The sequence below is a fragment of the Mesoplodon densirostris genome, chromosome 11 (genome assembly GCF_025265405.1).
Source record: "Mesoplodon densirostris isolate mMesDen1 chromosome 11, mMesDen1 primary haplotype, whole genome shotgun sequence".
Lineage (NCBI taxonomy): Eukaryota > Metazoa > Chordata > Mammalia > Artiodactyla > Ziphiidae > Mesoplodon > Mesoplodon densirostris.
In genome coordinates, this window is record NC_082671.1 from 44,632,205 (window position 1) to 44,652,499 (window position 20,295).

The following is a 20,295-nucleotide window of genomic DNA, read 5'->3' on the forward strand; positions in this document are numbered from 1 at the left end:
AACGGGTACGTCTGGTTTCTGCTGAGCATCTCTTGAGCTTCAGCTCCCTTCCCAGTCCCAGCTTGCAGTGCAGACTTTTTCAGAGATCCAGAGTCATGTCTGTCTCTATTCTTTATTTCTCCTTTTCCCCTGTGTGTCTCCCTTCGGCACAGGGACCGTGTCGAATGGTACAACGCCAAGGACCCGTTCCCTCTCCCTCCCTGCCTCCCACCCCATCCCCCGACTTCAATATTTTAAGACATACTCAAAATTGGGCCGTGAGGGCTCTGACCCTCTCCCCGCCGGCCCCGCCCCACCCCCACCCCCCGGATCTCTCACCTACACTTCCAGCTTTCTACTTGGCTGGTAGAGGAGACTGGAATCTTCCTCAGCTGGCTATAAGAGCCCGAGGAGCAGAGGTGGGTGGGGTGTCTGCTGCCTGGAAGTTCAGGCTTGGGTGGTGGTGGGGGCTGGCTGCAGGGGGCTGGCTGCCCTCCTTGGTGATGACGATGGAATGCTGGGTGGAGGAGGAGGAGGAGGAGGAAGCATGTCTGCCCTCCCTGGCCTGGACCTTGGGAAGGTAATGGACCACAGCGTTGAGCAGCCGGCCCCGGAAGCTCGGGCTGAGAAAGTTGTACAGGATGGGGTTGACGACGCAGTGGAGCATGGAGAAGCAGTCAATGATGTCGTAGAAGAAGTAGAGCAGGTGGGCCAGATAGCAGTGGAGGGAGATGTGGGTCCCATGCAGTGTGATCAGCAGCAGGGTCACATGGTAGGGCAGCCAGCAGGTGACAAAGACGGCAATGTAGGCACACACCAGCAGGCAGTGGCGCCGGCCCTCAGGCTGTCCTGCCCGCCGAAGCCGGCAGGCCGTCAGCACGTTGAAGACCGCAATGAGAGGGAAGGGCAGCAGGAAGCCCAGGACGGTGGTGGACAGGGCCACCGCCAGGGCCCACGTGCTGTACGTTTCAAAGGGCGCCATGAAGAGGCACATGGGCTCAAAGCTCTCCACCAGCCGGATGTGGACCACCTCGGGCAGCGGGATGAGGGCCGAGAGGACCCAGACCCCGGCGCACACGGCCCGCCGCCCTCGATGCTGGTGGCGCTGCCAGGAGGGAGAGGCGTTGGTGAGGGTGACGTAGCGGTCGATGCTGAGGCACACCAGGAAGAAGATGCTGCTGTACATGTTGGCAAAGTAGAAGTAGTGAGTGAAGCGGCAGGAGAAGCTGCCCCAGAGCCACGTGTAGTCCAGCGTGACCTCCAGCATCCACACGGGCAGAGACAGGACGATGCCCAGGTCGGCGATGGCCATGTTGAGGACGTAGAGGCGCAGCAGCCCTGCGCGGGCCGCCCCGCGCCAGTTGGCGCAGATCACCAGGAGATTCTCCACCAGCCCGACCACGAAGACGGCCAGGTAGAGCACGAAGAGGGCCACGCGCTTGGTGCTCTCGCTGAGCTCCATGTGGCACTCGGGCAGGGTGTGGTTGAAGAAGTGGAGCAGTTCCGTCCAGTTGTGGATCTCTCCCGCCTCGCTGGCGGGCGCCACGCTGGGCCCCGTGGCCGACATGAGGACCAGCGAGTGCCTAGTGGGGAGAAGGGAGGGTTGGAAGAGAGAGGAGGCCTCGAAAGCAGCCTGCTGTTCCCAAGGTCGCAGGCCACAGGGGCCAGGAGGCTTCGGGGAAAGATCCTGCGTCTGAAGAGGCAAGAAAGGGAAGTGTAACATTCAAACCGTGAATAAACAGCACACGACTCACTGCCGGCTTTAACCCACGAACAGAAATGTTTTGTTAAGGGGTCTCAGTGGTGGGAGAGACCAGAGGCCAAACGCTTTCTCCCCGGCCCGGCCAGTCCCGCCCTCCTCCAGCCCAGATGGGCTCAACCTCCACTTCTCTCCTGGCACTTCACCCTTTGGCCCTTTCACACAGGCCTTCCTTAGGGGCTCTTGCTCTGTCTTGCTATTTGGGCCTTGTGTATGGGACACACATACACAAACACAGACACAGACACACACACCTCCAGTTCATCCCTGGGAACATCTGTGGATCATGCAGGAAAGCCAATCATCTCCAAACTCCACTGCCTTCTTCCCTGAGAGAGGGCAACACTCACCTGAGTTTCCCTGTTGGGAGCACCTCCGGTCCTGGAGGGCCGGCAGGTCTGGACTGCTGTGGAGCTGCGGGGAGGCTGGAGGGACAGTGGCCGTGGGGCTGGCTTTGCTGCGGGCTTCAGGGCCGCCCTTCTCATCCGGGAAGCAGTATCACTGGCTGAGGCTCTGTGGGAGAGGGTCGGGGTTTTTCCTGCCTTCCCCCAATCCAGTTAGAGGGGAAGTCACAGCGAAACATCCAGTGTAGCGGTGACAGGGAGGAGTCAGGCTGCAAGCGTTAAATTCCAGACTCCTGTGGCTGTGTGAATTTACCTCTTTAAGCCTCAGTTCTCTCCTCTGAAAAATGGGGCAGCAATAGTATCTACTAATACGGGTGTGTCTGCAAGAATGAAGTGAGCCATCAAAGCGACGTGCTAATGCTTTACGTATGTATGTATTTTCCACCCGATAAATGGGATTGGCATCCCACTCTCCCCTGTATGTCTTGGTACCTGCTGAAGCAGAACTGGATGGGGGTGGGAGGGCTAAAATAAACCTGAAAATTATTCAGACGTAATCACTCTGGCTCTTTTGCTGAATGGCCACCCCTGCCATTCCCCCAGCCTTCACTTTGTGATCTGAGGTGAGAATCTGGAGAGAGAGGTAGACTGAATGTGGGTGGCGAAGGGGCTGTGTTGAGCTTCGGGGAGACTCCTGGATGGGGAGGGGAAGGAGAACAGCATTCTCCCTGCTACAGCTCATACTGCTCTGGCCAAGTGTGGAGGAGAGAGAGAGGGAGAGAGAGAGAAGACAGACAGACACCAGGCTTCTCTCTCCCTCCAAGCCAAGGGGAAGGCTTGGAGCCCCCGGCTTTGTGTTGTTGGTGAGCATCAAGTGTCAGCAGAGCATCCTGCTTCTCAGAGCTCTTTCACCTCAGTTAGTCACTTGATCCCTGAGGTACCCCTGTGGGGAGGAAGGATGGGCTTCCTTATCCAGAGACGTTGCCTGTCTCACACAAGCCACACAGCAGCAGCAAAAAGAGAGCAGAACCGCCTGGAGCTGGGCCCATGTTTTGTAGGCTGTAGGGCCAGGGGTGTACTGGCTGGAGGGGATTAAATTTAATCGAGGTGAGATCCCTATGACAATATTAACTATTTTAGAGTTTACAATTTAATGGCATTTTGTATTCACATTGTTGTGCAACCACCACTTCTAACTAATTCCAAAATATTTTCATCACCCCAAAAGAAAACACCACACCCATTAAGCATGCAGCCTCAAGTCCCCTCTCCCCTCAGCCCCTGACAGCCAACAGGTAACCACCCTTCTGCTTTCTGTCTCTGTGGATTTACCTATTAAGGATATTTAATATCAGTCAAATCATGCGTGTGACCTTTGTGTCTGTTTTTTTTTCACTTAGCATAATGTTAAAAAAATTTTTTTATTGAAATATAGTTGATTTACAATGTTGTGTTAGTTTCTGGTGTATAGCAAGGTGGTTCAGTTATATATATATATATATATATATATTCTTTTCCTTCATGGTTTATTATAAGATATTGAATATAGTTCCCTATGCTATACAGTAGAACCTTGTTGTTTATCTATTTTATATACAGTGGTTTGTATCTGCTAATCCCAAACTCCTAATTTATCCCTCCCCCACTGCCTTTCCCCTTTGGTAACCATACATTTGTTTTCTATGTCTGTGAGTCTGTTTCTGTTTTGTAAATAAGTTCATTTGTATCATATTTTAGATTCACATGTGATATCATATGGTATTTATCTTTCTCTGTCTGACTCACTGCACTTAGTATGATAATCTCTAGGTCCATCCATGTTGCTGCAAATGGCATTATTTCTTTCTTTTTTATGGCTGACATATACACACACACACACACACACACACACATATATACCACATCATCTTTATCCATTCATCTGTCAATGGACATTTAGGTTGCTTACATGTCTTGGCTATTGTGAATAGTGCCGCTATGAACATTGGGGTGCATTCATCTTTTTAAATTATAGTTTTATCCGGATATATGCCCAGGAGTGGGATTGGTGGATCATATGGCAACTCTATTTTCAGTTTTTTAAGGAAACTCCATACTGTTTTCCATAGTGGCTGCACCAATTTACATTCCCACCAACAGTGTTTGTAGGAGTGTTCCCTTTTCTCCACATCCTCTCCAGCATTTATTATTTGTAGACTTTTTTTTTTCTTAACATCTTTATTGGAGTATAATTGCTTTACAATGGTGTGTTAGTTTCTGCTTTATAACAAAGTGAATCAGTTATACATATACATATATCCCCATATCTCCTCCCTCTTGCATCTCCCTCCCTCCCACCCTCCCTATCCCACCCCTCTAGGTGGTCACAAAGCACCAAGCTGATCTCCCTGTGCTACATGGCTGCTTCCCACTAGCTATCTATTTTACATTTGGTAGTGTATATATGTCCATGCCACTCTCTCACTTTATTTGTAGACATTTTAATGATGGCCATTCTGACTGGTGTGAGGTGATACTTCATTGTAGTTTTTTTTTTTTTTTTTTTTTGCGGTATGTGGGCCTCTCACCGTTGTGGCCTCTCCCGTTGTGGAGCACAGGCTCCGGACATGCAGGCTCAGCGGCCATGGCTCACGGGCCCAGCCGCTCCGCGGCATGTGGGATCTTCCCGGACCGGGGCACGAACCCGTGTCCCTTGCATCGGCAGGCGGACTCCCAACCACTGCGCCACCAGGGAAGCCCCTTCATTGTAGTTTTGATTTGAATTTCTCTGATAATTAGCAATGTTGAGCATTTTTCATGTGCCTATTGGCCATCTGTATGTCTTTTTTTTTTTAAAGGATTTTTATTTATTTAAAAAAATGTATTTATTTATTTTTGGCTGCATTGGGTCTTCGTTGCTCTGCGCAGGCTTTCTCTAGTTGAGGCGAGTGGGGGCTACTCTTCGTTGCAGTGTGAGGGCTTCTCATTGCGGTGGTTTCTCTTGTTGCAGAGCATGGGCTCTAGGTGCGTGGGCTTCAGTAGTTGAGGTGCGCGGGCTCGGTAGTTGTGGCTCCCAGGCTCTAGAGCGCAGGCTCAGTAGTTGTGGCACACAGGCTTAGTTGCTCTGCGGCATGTGGGATCTTCCCAGACCAGGGCTCGAACCCATGTCCCCTGCCTTGGCAGGCGGATTCTTAACCACTACACTACCAGGGAAGTCCCTGTATATCTTCTTTGGAGAAGTGTCTCTCTCGGTCTTCTGCCCATTTATTATTATTATTTATTAGCCGTGCCATGCAGCATGTGGGATCTTAGTTCCCCCACCAGGGATCGAACCCATGCCCCCTGCATTGGAAGCACAGAGTCTTAACCACTGGACCACCAGGGAAGTCCCCTTCTGCCCATTTTTTGATTGGGTTTTTGTTGTTGTTGTTATTGAGTTGTATGAGCTGTTGGTATATTTTGGAAATTAAGCCTTTGTTGGTTGCATCATTTGCAAATATTTTCTCCCATTCCGTAGGTTGTCTTTTCATTTTGTTTATGCTTTCCTTTGCTGTGCAAAAGCTTGTAAGTTTGATTAGGTCCCATTTGTTTATTTTTGCTTTTATTTCTATTGCCTTAAGAGACTGACCTAAGAAAGCATTGCTACAATTTATGTCAGAGAATGTTTTGCCTGTGTTCTCTTCTAGGAGTTTTATGGTGTCATGTCTTAACATTTGTCTTTAAGCCATTTTGAGTTTGTGTGTGTCTGTGTGTGTGTGTGGTGTGAGGGAGTGTTCTAACTTCATTGATTTACATCACTTAGCATAACATTTTTGAGGTTCATCTGTGTTGTAGCCTGTATCTGTGCTTCATTCCTTTTTGTGGCTGGGTAATACTCCATTGCATGGATATACCACATTTTGTTTATCCATTCAAGGAGGGGATTTTTTAAAAGTCTGCTAATTGACTTTTTAAATTGTGGTAAAATAAACATAACATCAAATTTACCATTGTGGCTATTTTAAAGTATACAGTTCAGTAGCATTAAGTGCATTCACATTGTTGAGCAACCATCACCACCAACCATCTCCATGGAAGGGGATATTTTTAATTTTCAGTTTTCTTAAAGCCTCCTCTAGAAAAACTGTTTCTCTACTCATGACACTTCTGACACCAAATGTGCAGAGTTTTCTCCCCAAAACCAACCAGTTTTCCAACTCTCCAGACATCAATTGAGTGTTCTGTAGTTTAATTCAATTCTGACACCAACCACCTGGAGTTAACGTCCAATGCCACAGGTTTAAGGGCTCAGTCTCACAAGATTTTCCTTACTTTAGATGCAATCAGTGGGTTCCCCTAGATACCCACACTTCTGTCCAATGTGACTGCAAAGACAGGTGTTCCCACAACCCCCCTCCTGGCAATTTTGATAGTTTGCTTCTGCTTATGTTTACTGTTTTATTATAAAGGATACAAATGAACAACCAGATAAAGAGGTACATAGGGTAAGGTCTGTCCTTGTGGAGTTGGAATGCACCACCCTCCTGGCACTTGGATGCGTTCACCAACCCAGAAGTTCTCTGAACCTCATAGTTTAGGAATTTTAATGGAGGCTTTATCACATAGGCATGATCAATTATTAATTTAATCTCCAACGCCACTCTTCTTTCCAGAGGATGGTGGGAGTGAGGCTGAAAGTTCTAAGCTTCTAATCAAGGCTTGGTCTTTCTGGTGACCAGCCCCCCATCCTGAAGCCATCCTGGAGCCCACCAAGAGTCATCTCATTAGAACAAAAGACATTCCTATCACTCAGGAATTTCCAAGGGGTTTAGGAATTCTGTGTAAGGTGCTCCTATCACTTGCATCACTCAGGAAATTACAAGGATTTTAGGAGCTCTGTGTGAGGAACTGGGAGGCAGAGACCAAATATTTATTATGTCACACTTCCACTCACACACCAGATAACTCCTAGGTCAAGAAATCTGTCATGATGAGCTGTGACGATGTAAAATGTGTGTGTGTGTGTGTGTGTGTGTTTTGCCATGCCTTGCGGCCTGTGGGATCTTAGTTGCCCGACCAGGGATCGAACCCAGGCCCCCAGCAGTGAAAGCACCGAGTCCTAATCACTGGACCACCAGGGAATCCTTAAAATGTGGTTTACTTTGGTTTTTCAGACAGTTCTACTCTCTCTGTTTCGGATCTCAGTTTCCATCCTATGGCTATCTCTTTTCAGTAAGGAGCCTTCTGAGAATTTTCACTTCCTTCTCCATGCCTTTGACCCATGCAGATGGAGGCTCTACTGGACCAAGCACCCTCCAGAAAAACCCTAGTTCTGGCTTCTATTCTCTCCACAGGGACCACACATTCTGACCCATGGTCATTTCCCTTCCTCTCAAGACTGCATTTTACTGGCTCAGTCCTGGGTCTCTGAATCTTCTACCCAGGACCTTTTCCCTCCCACGTGGAGACGTCACCCCCTGCCGCATTACCTCCACCTGCTCCCCAGCCCTCCCCCCACCCGCCCCCGCCTCCCAATGTGTATTTGCAGCAAGAGGAAGTGATGGTGGCTCCTTCTGGCAGAGGCACAGAGGGAAAGCTGCTCCCTCAGGAAGGAATGAGTGATAGCTCTGCAGTTTTCATGTGGGTGTTTTTCTTTGGAGGGAGGAGGGAGGCAGCTGGAAAGAGAGACTGGAAGGAAGGGAAAGAGGGAGGGGCGGGAGGCCAGGCTCCTTGCCAGCCTGGGCAGGAGGAGGGGGGCAAACAGCTTTGCTCCAAGCAACAGGGGCAGCAGCAGCAAAACAATTCCTGGAAATTTACTCTTTTTCCTTCCTCTCCCTCCCCCCACCATTTTCCCCCCAAAAATATAGACAAGACATTGTAATCACAATCAGAAAGGAAGGAAGGTACCAGGAAGGAGTTATTGGAAGGCACAGATAAAGGGAGGCAGCTTCCCAGGGTTAGGAGGGCCAAGAGCTTGTGTCTGGACCCTGGAGGAAGGGGTGGGGTGGGCTGTTCCAGGAATTGCCCCACTTGCCTGGCTTGTGTGGCAAAGGACCCTACTTTGTGTGCGAGGACAGGTGGATTGTGGACAGGTCAAGGCTGAGGAGTTTGGCAACCATTGCACTTCCTTCCCCAGCCTGAGCTTCCAGAAGCTCACTGAGTGCAGAAGGCAAGTCCAGCCTCGGAAGTTGCTCTGCCCTCCTGCCGTGGCTTTGCCCCACACCAGGGATGCAGCCTTGTCTACCCAGGAACACCAGATCGGGAGCTCCCCAGGCTCCCCAAAGATGGATGTGGCCCAGTGACCCTATCCTTGCTCTGCTCGGCTCTTCCCTGCTCCCTCACTCATCCTGGAGACAGTAGAGAGAACACTAGCTTGGGGACCAGACCTGGCTTTGACACCTTGTCCTACCACTTAGTAGCTGTGTGACTTTGGGCAGGTCACTTTATCTTCCTGAGCCTCACTTTCTTTATATGTAAAATGAGGATAATGGTGCTTCCTTGCAGGATTACTGTATGAGATACATGACATTGTATATGTAAAGTGCTTGGCATAATCATGCCCCCTTTTCCACTTCTTGGAGATGAGGAGGGAGAAATCCCTTTTTTTTTGGAATTGACCTTGAGATCCTCTCCCTAGTCCCACCAACACTAACCATTTTTTTTTCTCTCTGAGCTGGATCAACACCAGCTTCCTCTTTTTATTTTCTTTGCGGTACACAGGCCTCTCACTGTTGTGGACTCTCCCGTTGCGGAGCACAGGCTCCAGACATGCAGGCTCAGCGGCCATGGCTCACGGGCCCAGCCGCTCTGCGGCATGTGGGATCTTCCCGGACCGGGGCACGAACCCGTGTCCCCTGCATCGGCAGGCAGACTCTCAACCACTGCGCCACCAGGGAAGCCCCAGTTTCCTCTTTTATTTAGTATCTGACGTTGTGTTTCTTACACAGAAGGTCAAGAACCACAAATGCCCCTATGAATCACCACAGAAGAGATGGAGTAACAGTGATAGCTCACAGCTATTACTGTTACATTTGCCAGGCATGACTGCAATGTGCTTTCCAAGTATCACCTCATTTAATCCTTGCAACAACTCAATGAGGTGTGGGTTCTATTGTAGACAAGGAAACTGAGGCACAGAGAGATTCAGCAACTTGCCTGAATCTCTCTGCTAGTAGTTCAGTAAACTCTTATTGCAGGGATTCTTGACCTGGATGCTGGCACCTAATGGCTTTAGGTGGTCTGTGAACTCACCGAAAAGTATGTACAAAATCCTGCTTGTTGTGTTGTCGTTTTTATGGGGCTTCGAGCCTTCCTTGGGTGCTCAAAGGGGTTCATGTTGGGGCTTCCCTGGTGGCACAGTGGTTAAGAATCCACCTGCCAATGCAGGGGACACGGGTTCGATCCCCGACCCCGGAAGATCCCACAACTTAGTTGCCACAGAGCAACTAAGCCCGTGCACCACAACTACTGAGCCTGCGCTCTAGAGCCCATGCTCTGCAACAAGAGAAGCCATGACATTGAGAAGCCCGCGCACAGCAAGGAAGAGTAGCCCCCGCTTGCCTCAACTAGAGAAAGCCCATGCACAGCAACGAAGACCCAACACAGCCCAAAATAAAAACAAATAAATAAATTTATTAAAAAGAAAAGGGGGTCCATGATGTCCAAAAGGTTAAAAATGACCACCCTAGTAGAAGAGCTTCTCATAGATAGGGGCTAGGATAAGAAAATGGGGTAGGACCTACACTTCCATGAAGGGGACTCAGCCCTGGGAGTTCTGGGATATTTTTTGGTTGGGGGAGAAGCCCCCTTTATGGAGGCTGAGAGATGTGTGGGATGATCTAGGAAAGGGCTTGAGAAAGGGAAGATGAGTTGCCTTTGCTCCCAGCCCTTAGCCTTCCACAAGATGAAGGACAACTGTTTCCTCTCATGGTTTCCCTCTTGGGAAAGTGTGTGTGGGGACGTGTACAATAGTCTGAGGAAGAGGAAGCTTGGAGAGACTGAGAGAGACTGGAAGGGCCCTGGGTACCATTACCCCAGGGAAAATCGGCCCCACCCAGCAGCCTCCTGGAATGCCTCAGTATTCCGCCCCACCCCATCACTTTTCCATCCTTCCCCTTTCTTCTGTTCCTCACTCAGATTCCCCCACCTCCTGACCCGAAGCACCTTCCCTGGGTCTCTGTAGATGTGCTAACATTCCCTTTCTGATTCCAGATTTATTGTTTCTACTAACTCATCTTGAGCACCTAATGTGTGCTGGACAGAAATTCCCCTTGAATTTTCCAGTGCTTCCTGAGGCCCCAACTTCCTAAAGTTTCACTATTTTGATGACAACATATGGATTCTTAGACTCCTGGAGAGCTGGAGTTGAGAGGACTCACTGAAGTCATCTGGGTTCCCCTCCCCCATTATAAAGATGAGGGAGATGGAGGCTTCGGGGAATTTCATCTTGTCAGACAAGGTAAGAAATGCAGGGGAGGGACTTCCCTGGTGGCACAGTGGTTAAGAATCTGCCTGCCAATGCGGGGGACACGGGTTCGATCCCTGGCCTGGGAAGATCCCACATGCCGCGGAGCAGCTAAACCCGTGCGCCACAACTGCTGAGCAACCCCCGCTCGCCACAACTAGAGAAAGCCCGCACACAGCAACGAAGACCCAATGCAGCCAAAAATAAATAAATTTAAATAAATTAAAAAAAAAAAAAGAAATGCAGGGGAAAAGGAGGGTGGAAGAGGATGTTGCGGTGATCGTTCATTCATCTCTGTCAGATGCTAGGCACTGCCAGGTCCTGGAAATACAAGAAGATGAGACTCAACCCTTGCCCTCGGGGGGATCTGAGGCAGCAATTCTCTAGAATTCAGCACACACAGCACAGTCCGTGTGGCTTCATTAACATGAAACCATTGCTTCAGGCTTAACCTGGAACTTCTGGATTTCACTAAATCCAGAAGTCTCTAAAGAGGGTGAACAGGAAAATCTTGAGGACTCCATGCCAGAGAGCCTGGAGGCTGGTTGGCCAACCAACATCATGTGTGTTCTTTAGTCCTCCAGTTTGAACACTAGCCTGACTCAAGTTTCACCCCAGCCTGCCTGTGTCTGTCCCCTGCAAAGCCATGTGGCTGTACCTGGCAGTCCTCTTGGGCCTGTAATACCTCCTGCGCTGGTACCGGGAGAGGCAGGTGGTGAGCCACCTCCAGGACAAGTTCGTCTTCATCACGGGCTGTGACTCGGACTTCGGGAACCTGCTGGCCAGGCAGCTGGACCTGCGAGGCTTGAGGGTCCTGGATGCATGTCTGATGGTGCAGGGGGCCCAGCAGCTGAAGGGCCAGACGTCAGACAGGCTGGAGACAGTGATGCTGGACGTCACCAAGACTGAGAGCATCGCTGTGGCCACTGAGTGGGTGAAGGAGCGTGTGGGGGACAGAGGTACCACCCATATTTCTCAAGTCTAACTCCTCTCTGTGAAGTGGAGACCCCTTGACAGCTGCCTGGAGAAGATTCCCAAGGTGTTTTCCAGGACTTGAAGTCCTCCCTGTGTTCTTCTCCTCACCTAGCTTACCAGCCAAGCCTCTTCCATCCCACACCCACCTTGCAACCTTGAGGCTCTGCAGCCTGGGGGAGAGTTTTCCCTGATGAGAATGTGTCCTTGCAGACTTCCTGTCTGGTGTCCCCTCCACTGTCGGTAGGAGGTCTGGGTTTCTTTTTTTTTTTTTTTTTTTTTTTTTTGTGGTACGCGGGCGTCTCACTGTTGTGGTCTCTCCCATTGCGGAGCACAGGCTCCTGACGCGCAGGCTCAGCGGCCATGGCTCACGGGCCCAGCCGCTCTGCGGCATGTGGGATCCTCCCAGACCGGGGCACGAACCCGTGTCCCCTACATCGGCAGGCGGACTCTCAACCACTGAGCCACCAGGGAAGCCCGAGGTCTGGGTTTCTTGATGCTGAGTGACCAGGGGAATCAGGGCGCAGATGCTGGAGGAGGGGTGGAGATGGGCACTCTGGCTGGAAAGCTGCATGGGGGGCTGGGGGGCAGCACTGGAGGTGAGCTGAGTTCTCAGCACTTGATCATGTTCTTGCTGGTGACCCCTAGTCATCCGACTTGTGTTTAAATGTCACGCATTTTTCAGATGTCGACACTGAGCTGTCAGGACTTGTCTAAGGAAGGTCAGAAAACTAGTCACTTTCTCTTTTTCTTTTTCTTTTTTTATTTTTTGTTCACTACAGTTCTGTCTTTTTTTTATTGGTGAGGGAAAGAACATTAATTTCTTTTATCTTAGTATAAATATAAAACATGATCATTGTGGAAATGGAAAAGTACAGGGATGAAAACCAAACTCACCCAAAATCTCACCACCCAGAGATAAGTACTGATAATATTTTGACATACATGGTATTATATTTTGCATATAGTGGTATCTTAATTCTTCTCATTAAAAGAAGTTAATAAATTTTACAATATAATAGAAAAATTTCAAAAACATAATTTTTAATAATGGAATATTGTATCCTTTAGAGTAACATTACTTACTAAAGCAGTACATCATGATATAATATGTAATGGTTTCCTAGATTTTATTCATTGGGTTGAACGTAAATGTCGTCTTGGTAAAATTTATTTACCAAATTTTCTAGTCTATAACCATGTATATTTTTGTTTGTTTGGTTGGTTTTTTGGTTTGTTTTTGCCTTAAAAAATTTTTTTTACAATTTTTAAAGGTTACATTCCATTTACAGTTATTACAAAATATTGGCTACATATCTCATGTTGTACAATAATATAACCCTGTATGTTGATTGGGTCTTTGGTGTCAAATATGGTGGGAGAATATACATTCCTACAAGGGCTGACTTGGTACAGAGCAGGGGAGGGACTAACTCTGTGTATTAATAATTCCAAACCCTGCACCCAAGTCCTCTGACCCTGCTTTTCTGCTCTGAGTTCTGTTAGTTGGTTAAGTCTTTAAATTCTTGGTACATGTCTCTGAGTCTTGCAGAGAGGTTTCCAGGAAGCTGGGTGACCTGTGAATAGAGGGGCTTAGGGCCAGAGTGGCCTCCTTGGGTGGGAGGAGAGGGTGGGTTTTTCTGGGGCAAAGTGTAAATTCCGACTTGGGGGAGGGTGGTTAATAGAGGCGGCCCTGCCTCCCCCTGAAAGCCTGCCCCATGGAATTCCCCAGATTCCTGCAGGAACATTGCTCAGTATTGATGCGGGTATTTCAAGGCCAGGCCCTAGAGGTCAATACCAGGCCTGTCAACATGTTCTCCCAAACCTGGGATTTCAGGTCTGTTTTACCCAGCCAATCTCCACCCAGATATTACTCATCTTTTTGTTTTTGTCTTTTATCCCTTATCTTTTAATCCTCTCTTCCCCTCCCTTCCTCCTTGTCTCTCTCTGTTTCCCTCTCTTTCCCTCATACTAGCTGTTGGGCACTCAGTCCTGCAGCTGTCAGAAAATCTAAAAATGTAGGTGAATATTGATAATGTCTGCAAAGACAACATGGGCTGTGAAAACCCAAAACTTCACCCTCCGAGTTCCAGACTATGGACCCACTAGATTTCCTCAGCCTCAGTCCCGGCCTTCATCCAACCTGGGGTGCTTGCCGCTTGTCACCAGGCAGTGGGCTGAGCGTGAAGACTGAGTCAGGGGGGCGGCGCACCTTCTGTCCTCCAACCGCTTACAGGGTCTCGTCTCCCCAAACCCGCAGGCAGCATGTTGGTCTCTGTTCCAGCCGTTCCCCCTGCAGCCCCTCTCCTAAAGTCCTCACTGGGTGGAAGGTGACTTGTAACCTCAGCTGGGTCCTCACTTATGGGCCCAGCACGGTGTTGCCCTCTCACCCTCACAGTTCCCAGGACTCTGGGGCCTGGTGAATAAAGCCAGCATCTCCATGCCCACCGCACCCAATGAGTGGCTGACCAAACAGAGCTTCATGAAGATACTGGACATGAACCTGTTGGGGGTGGTCAAGGTGACCCTGAGTCTGCTGCCCCTAGTGTGGAAGGCGAGGGGCCGTGACGTCAATATCTCCAGTGTTGGGCCGGGTGTCTCTCTTTGGTGGGAGCTTCTCCATGTCCAAGTACAGTGCTGAGGCCTTCTCAGACCCCCTCAGTTATTAGCCTGGGATGGATGCACTTCCTCTGTCCTCCTGCTTCTGTGCTCTGGGGAAGCCTTTTACAGGGGTTTCCTGTCCCCAGAGAATTAGAGGCCCTTCCTTCCAGGTCCCTCTCTCCTGCTCTGTGTAGGTCTTTCACTGGGAAGAACCCTTTTATCTTTTGGATGTCCAGGTGGGTGCGAGGCCTAAGGAGTTTGATTCAACATATTCCTGCCTTGCGTGAGGGTCCACAGTCACCAAGTGTCGGAGGCAGAATTGGAACTGATATTATTTGGCTGTGAAGCCCATCCATGTGCTCAACTGCTGTGGTATTTAGGTTCTGGGAGCCCTGTGGGGGGTGTACCCCATGAAGCCATTTATCCAGGGAGCTACTTAATCATATCTGTGGGAGAGACTCCACGGGCTGCAGGGAGAGGGCGCTTTTAATTGTGTGGAGCTGCGTCCACAGGCAAGGTGATGTTCCTTAGAGGAACGATGTCCAGGGGGTTACGCAGGTGGGAGAGGGGAGAGAAGGGACTGAGGAATATGGGAAAGGTAAATTGTGCCTAGTTTGGTGTTTGATTAGAGGTGAGGGGAAGAAGAGGAGATAGCATTTAACTGGTGCCTTGCCTCATAATTGGTAGGATTTAGTGCTAAGAATTATAAGTTTGTAAAATATTTGGAAATATATTCAAATTTTACACAGAAGTAATACCATCATCATAACATTTCTTCTCCTGGCTTCTATACTTTACAACTTTCCAGAGGTTTCCAGTTACCCAACACAGTTTAATTGGGTGACTTTGTTTTTTGGTGCATTTTTGTGTTTTGTTTTGCAAGACCTCTGAAGTCCTTGCCCCTCTCCCTGTGTCCCTTGCAGGAGAGAGCGCTCTACTTTGGGGTGAAAATAACTATGATCAAGCCTGGTCAAGACAGCTATGTCCAGTACTGAGGTGCTTTCTCGAAGTTTCCAGGCTGCATAGGATCAGGCCATCCCAGAGGTCAAGGTACTCTATGGAGAGACATTCCTGTCCTTAGATGAGTGAGCTGTGGACCTTGGGGAGTGAAGCAAACTCTTGTCTGGAAGCCTGGGTCCATCATTAGCACCTCTTCCAGTCTCAGGTCTATCCTTCGGGCTCTGACTCACCCACACAATGGGAACATGAACTCCATCCCCACAGTCTCGTGTGGTCAACTTGTAACATAAGGAAAGTATCCAGGCTTGGTAGACGTGGGGACCAGTGTCTCATTGGAACCCCTTGTTATCTGGAGAGAAAACTGAAGCCAAAAATAGAAGATACCCGTACTCATGGCAAGTTGATTTTCAGGTGTGTATATTTCTAGAGTTTGTAGAGACCTTCAGTTTATGCAGTGCGCATATTCTCAGGAATAGAGCAAGAGGGGGTTTAGTCTGGAGTGTGACCCTGGGGTAAGAGGTGGGACACACTGCTTGAATGATTTGTAACATGATTTGGCAGGACCAAGAACCTTTTAGAAACTTTTTCCTGAAGTTGATCTAAAAGTGGGAGGGTTGGGAAGTGAGGATATATTTGTATGGCGTCTCCTTCTGGATAGTCATGAAGTCAATTGAAATACTGAAGCCAAGATGACCTGAGAATATCTCCTCATGTGGGACTGCATGGATCATGCCCTGACGCCTGCCACCCCCAGATCCAATACTCACCTGGCCGTGATGGCATGGTCATCTATCTCCCCATGAGCTAATTGCCCGCCTTCGTGATTGATTCAGTGATCTACTGGAGATCCCCAAGGCCTGCTAAGGCCCTGAAACCATCAACTAGAAAAAAAAAACAAACCCACAATGTAAGAGCTGTGAGTTGAGTTGATTTAGTGTCTTCCTGAGTACTATGGCCCAGGGTAGAGCCTCTCAGATACCTCTGAGGACCTGCCCCGAAGAGGCAGAAGGAGAAACCAGCACCTCTGTGATTTTGGTCGAGGGGTATGTGCAATCAAGCATACATCTAGGTAGAAGGTTTCTCCTAGTCACAAGGAACAGATAACTCAGATAATGATTTTAGTGCTTTCGTAAGTATGGAAACATGCAAGATTCCATGGTAATAAAGAATTTCACCAGAAATGTTTCTATCTAAGGGCCTGTTCACTATTTTCCCAGAGCAGAGCTCCTCATCCTGATCTTTGTTCTGAATTCCTTTCAAGGTATATTGTAGGTCAGCAATGTAGTGACTAATGACTTAATACTTGTAGAACCGGATGATGAGTGACATTCCTTGTTTTTTATAACCAAAGACTGGGGTGCATGGTAAGGGGGAGTTGGGGACTGTGTGGGGAGGGGATGCATCAGAGGGAGGGAAATAAAGTGGAGAGAGGGGTTCTCATGTCACTGGGAACACCCATCCCACCTCAGTCCCCACCTCCTCCTCAGGCTTCTCTTGGGACATTACTTAGGATTCTGGGGATATTAGGAAGAAAGGAACACGTTTTGTGGCTGAGGAACAGGGGTCAATAGCTCACGTCTGTGTCCTGTTCCTTGAGTGGCCTCTCAGTGCCTCACGACCCACATGCAGCTGTGATAAGTCCACACTTTGGGGAGGGTGTGAGCAGCTGGCAGTGTCTCGGCCCCCCACCCTCTGCCCCTGTCCACCTCTTCTGGGTGTTCCTTGGCCCTGGCCAGTCTCGCCCTCCCACGGGATAAAAGTGGTCTGGGGGAGGTAAAGGTCCCTCCCCCCCGAAGATACCTGTAGACAGGGGTGTGTGTGGAGGGTGACCACCAGCCTGACACATCAGCCTAGGTGCCAACTCAGCAGACCTTGGCTGGAAAGGGCTGTCCTCAGTAGGGGTCCTGACAGAGGGCACAGAAACCAATTTTTGTTTTGTCTTGAAACCATGCATTTCCATTGATTATATTTTCCTGAAAATAAAAGTTGAAAAGTTTACGCAGGCCCAGTGATTGGGACCGAGGCCTTGGGCAGCAGTGGGTGTGTGCCTACAAGAAGAAGAGTCAGGTGACCTCACAGAGGAGAAGGGGTGAGTGGGGTGACCTGAGGAGGGATTGGAAGAGGGAAGTGGGGTCATCCCTTCATCCACAGAAGTGAGGGGCTAATGTGTCTTTCTGGGGCTTCTCAAGTGACCTGGGTTCCCAGGGTTAGACACAGGATGGACAAACAAGGAGAGGTGTCTAAGGGACAGGCAGGGCCCAGACCCTTCCCTGGGGGCATCTAGTTTCCCTCTCACCAGAAACCTCTCTCTGTGGTCCTCCCTCTGTTCCCTCCTTTAGAGTCACCACCGTCCATCCTCTGCCAACCTCCGGGTCCCCTGGTGCAGATCCCCTCCCCCGACCCTCCAGTGGAGGAGAGTGGGAGTCACTTCTGGACCCCAGTCTTATTTATGTTTTCTGCTAATCTTTACTGAGCACCTACTGTGTGCAGGGCAGGAATTCCCTTGATGTCCCAGTGCTTCCTGAGACCCCGACTCTTTATGTGTCCACTCTTCTCATGATGGTCTGAGTATGGACTCAGTGGAGAAGGCATCTGTTCAAAATCATACAGATTTCTGGGCTGAGTACAAATTGGAGTGCGAGGGACCTCTCCAAGTGTCACCTAAAAAACTTGAACTTTTTTCTCCTTTTGTTCAAAGTCGAGGGTATGGAGTCTTTAGGGGAACCTTATGTTATAGAACAGTATCACAATTTTTGAGCAGAGAGTGAGTTCGAAAGTTGCAGGGCCACTGAAACTCAAGCCTGTAGTGAGCACTTGATGTCAGACAGGGGGCTGCTGAAGAGATAAAGATGGCTAGGAGTTTCCTCAAGGATCTCTGAGTCCTTCAAGGCTGTCATGTCAGCCCCTCAAGGTCTATCATGTCTACCTCTTAAATGCAAAGCTAGAGTTTCATACTTGATCTGAAGACCCCAGATTTTCATATTTTTATTTATACACACACAGAGAGAAACACACAGAGCCAGATTCCAAACACACTGAAATCAAATAAAGCATCATTGATTCACTTTACGCCTTGGGGGTATGTGTTCAGGAGGTTTGGACTCACCTCCAGGAATCCTCTCCAGAATGTCAGAGAACTTGTGAGATTAAAACCCCTGGCCCTCCTTGCTGGTCCTACACAGGGGTGGGGAGGCAAGGGTTACACTGAGATGGGTTCCACGGCCCACAGTGTGGACTGTGACTCAAGGGCCCCAATTCAGACAAGATGGAACAACAAATGCATTGAAAAAGAAGTGCAATGCACACCAGCCCATGTCCTCAGCCTAGACCCTCAGCAGAGCCCCATTTCTCCTCCTTCCAGGCTGCCTTCCTTGGAGAGGGAGCTAGGTCTTGTCTGATGGACCTGTGCAGGGACTGGAACCCATGCTATGAGGGTCCAGGGGAGTGCCACAAGGAAGCTGCTGTCACTCTTTCCCTCGGCTGTCCTGGCCCTTTGTGAGTCACATAGGGTCAGTGACTCCCCACCTGTAACCCTCATCCCCTCTGAGCACCAGATCTTCAACACCTGAAGACCCTGGTCTGTTTCTACATTTTTGGGTCTCCACTCCAGACAGTGGAACTGCGTACATGTAGAGACGGAAACAAGCTTGCACAGTTAGCCCTTACTCTCTACCCCTTCCAGCTCCCCCAGTTGTTACCTACACCTCCCCCTGTTCAGAGGACTCGTCCTGGGTGGAGAAGAGGGAGTGGGTGGGAGATGGCCTTAAGCTTGACAGTGGTCCCCACTGAGATGCTGTTGGGCTACGCCGGGGGATGTGTGCGTCAGCTCCAGCTCACATGAGGGTCACAGGTGTTGTCCTGGAATCTGGCCCAACTGCCCTTCCCAGAACATAAGGTGCAGAGATTTTTGTGAGTGAGTCTCCCTGACAAGGTAGCCGCTGAAGGATTTCTTCTTCTGATCCCTGCAGCTCCCAGGTGAGTGAGTGTCACCCGAGGCTCCTTTCTCTTACTGCTCTCTCCTGACCTTCCTGGGGTTGTTTCCACCTGGAATGTAGTCTGAAGCTCCTGAGACCCCCGCAAACCATCATATTACTTTCAGGATTCACAAAAAGGAAGCAGATGGCATAAGGGCTGGGACATGTCTTCTGCATGGCCCCTTGGGAGTTTATGGTTGAAGGAATTTGTGGTCACTGAGGAAAAAACCCTCTTGTTTCTTCCGAGTAAAGAAACCACGACCTTCTCCCATAGCAGGGTTTGTGTTTGTCTAGGATTTGCATGTCACCCCAGCTTCCTGACAGTTTCCAGGGTGCCGTCCTTCATCCTTGCCTTCTTCGTCCTCACCCTTTGGGAAGCCCCTGTAGGAGGGTCCTGGTGGTCACGCAGGAAGCAGGCACAGGCTGGTTTCTGCAAGACGAGCCTTTCTATTACTGCTGCCAACTCCCACCTGAGGGGCAAACACTTGCAGGACGACAGTCAGCTCCCTGCACTTGACAGTTACCACTAAAGGCTGAATCTGTGCCCCTGTCTGTCTTTGTTGGCTGCTGGGGTGTGTTCCAGGGGCACTGGAGCCTCTGTTTGCTTGGGGAAGCCTCTCCTTCCCTCCCAGTGCCTCTCGTATTTCCTTACTTACCAGTCGGAGCTGTGGTAAATGTGGACGGTCAGGAGATGCCCAGCGCACTGAACCCGGCTCCTTCTGTCTCTGTCCCACTCACCAGCTCTGTGCCCCTGATGGGTCGACGCCCGTTACTGAATGGTATCCTCCACCTCACGGTGAAAGTCCCTGCATGCACAGCTGTTCTGGGGTCCAGCCTCTGGTCATTTCTGACATCTCCTGAGGGGGCAGCTCCCTCCTCTTCTCCATCGTCACCCTGATACAACTGACCTGATTCTTTCCAATTATTGGGCTTTACAGCACTCCCTGATCGGGGGAGGTTCGCACACCCCACCCCATGATCCCTGCTCAAATCAGTCTTTTCTCAGGGTCTGAATGGTCTGGATTCCGGGTGTGGTGCCGGGCAGGCAGGGCTTCACTCAGCACAGGAGGGGCAGAGGGCAATGTAGCCGGGCACCCAGGGCTGTGGGCAGGGCATCTTCACAGAGTGAAAGGGGAACAACCGTTAGACCAGCTTTGTGTGAGTCCTTCCAACAGTTGGTCCAGCATCTGGGAGATGTCTCACCATTGCCTGTGTCGCCCCCATTCCCTTCTTGTCCCCTCTCCTTGCCTCTGAGATCAGACACCCCTGCTGTTCTCCTGAACA

General features: G+C 49.8%; 1 protein-coding gene across 1 annotated transcript; it reads right to left on the reverse strand.

Moving 5' to 3' along the window:
• Nucleotides 1–367: 367 nt before the first annotated feature.
• On the reverse strand, nt 368–2,198 carry GPR182 (G protein-coupled receptor 182). The gene is made up of 2 exons (XM_060114104.1): nt 2,089–2,198; nt 368–1,562 (listed from the first exon to the last, which is right to left on the reverse strand). The coding sequence occupies exon 2, from the start codon at nt 1,544–1,546 to the stop codon at nt 368–370; it is 1,179 nt and encodes a 392-aa protein (XP_059970087.1). The 5' UTR covers nt 1,547–1,562; nt 2,089–2,198.
• Nucleotides 2,199–20,295: the final 18,097 nt, after the last annotated feature.

Coding starts and splice junctions, on each gene's coding strand:
- GPR182 (XM_060114104.1), bottom strand. CDS start 1,546: ATGTCGGCCACGGGGCCCAGCGTGGCGCCCGCCAGCGAGGCGGGAGAG.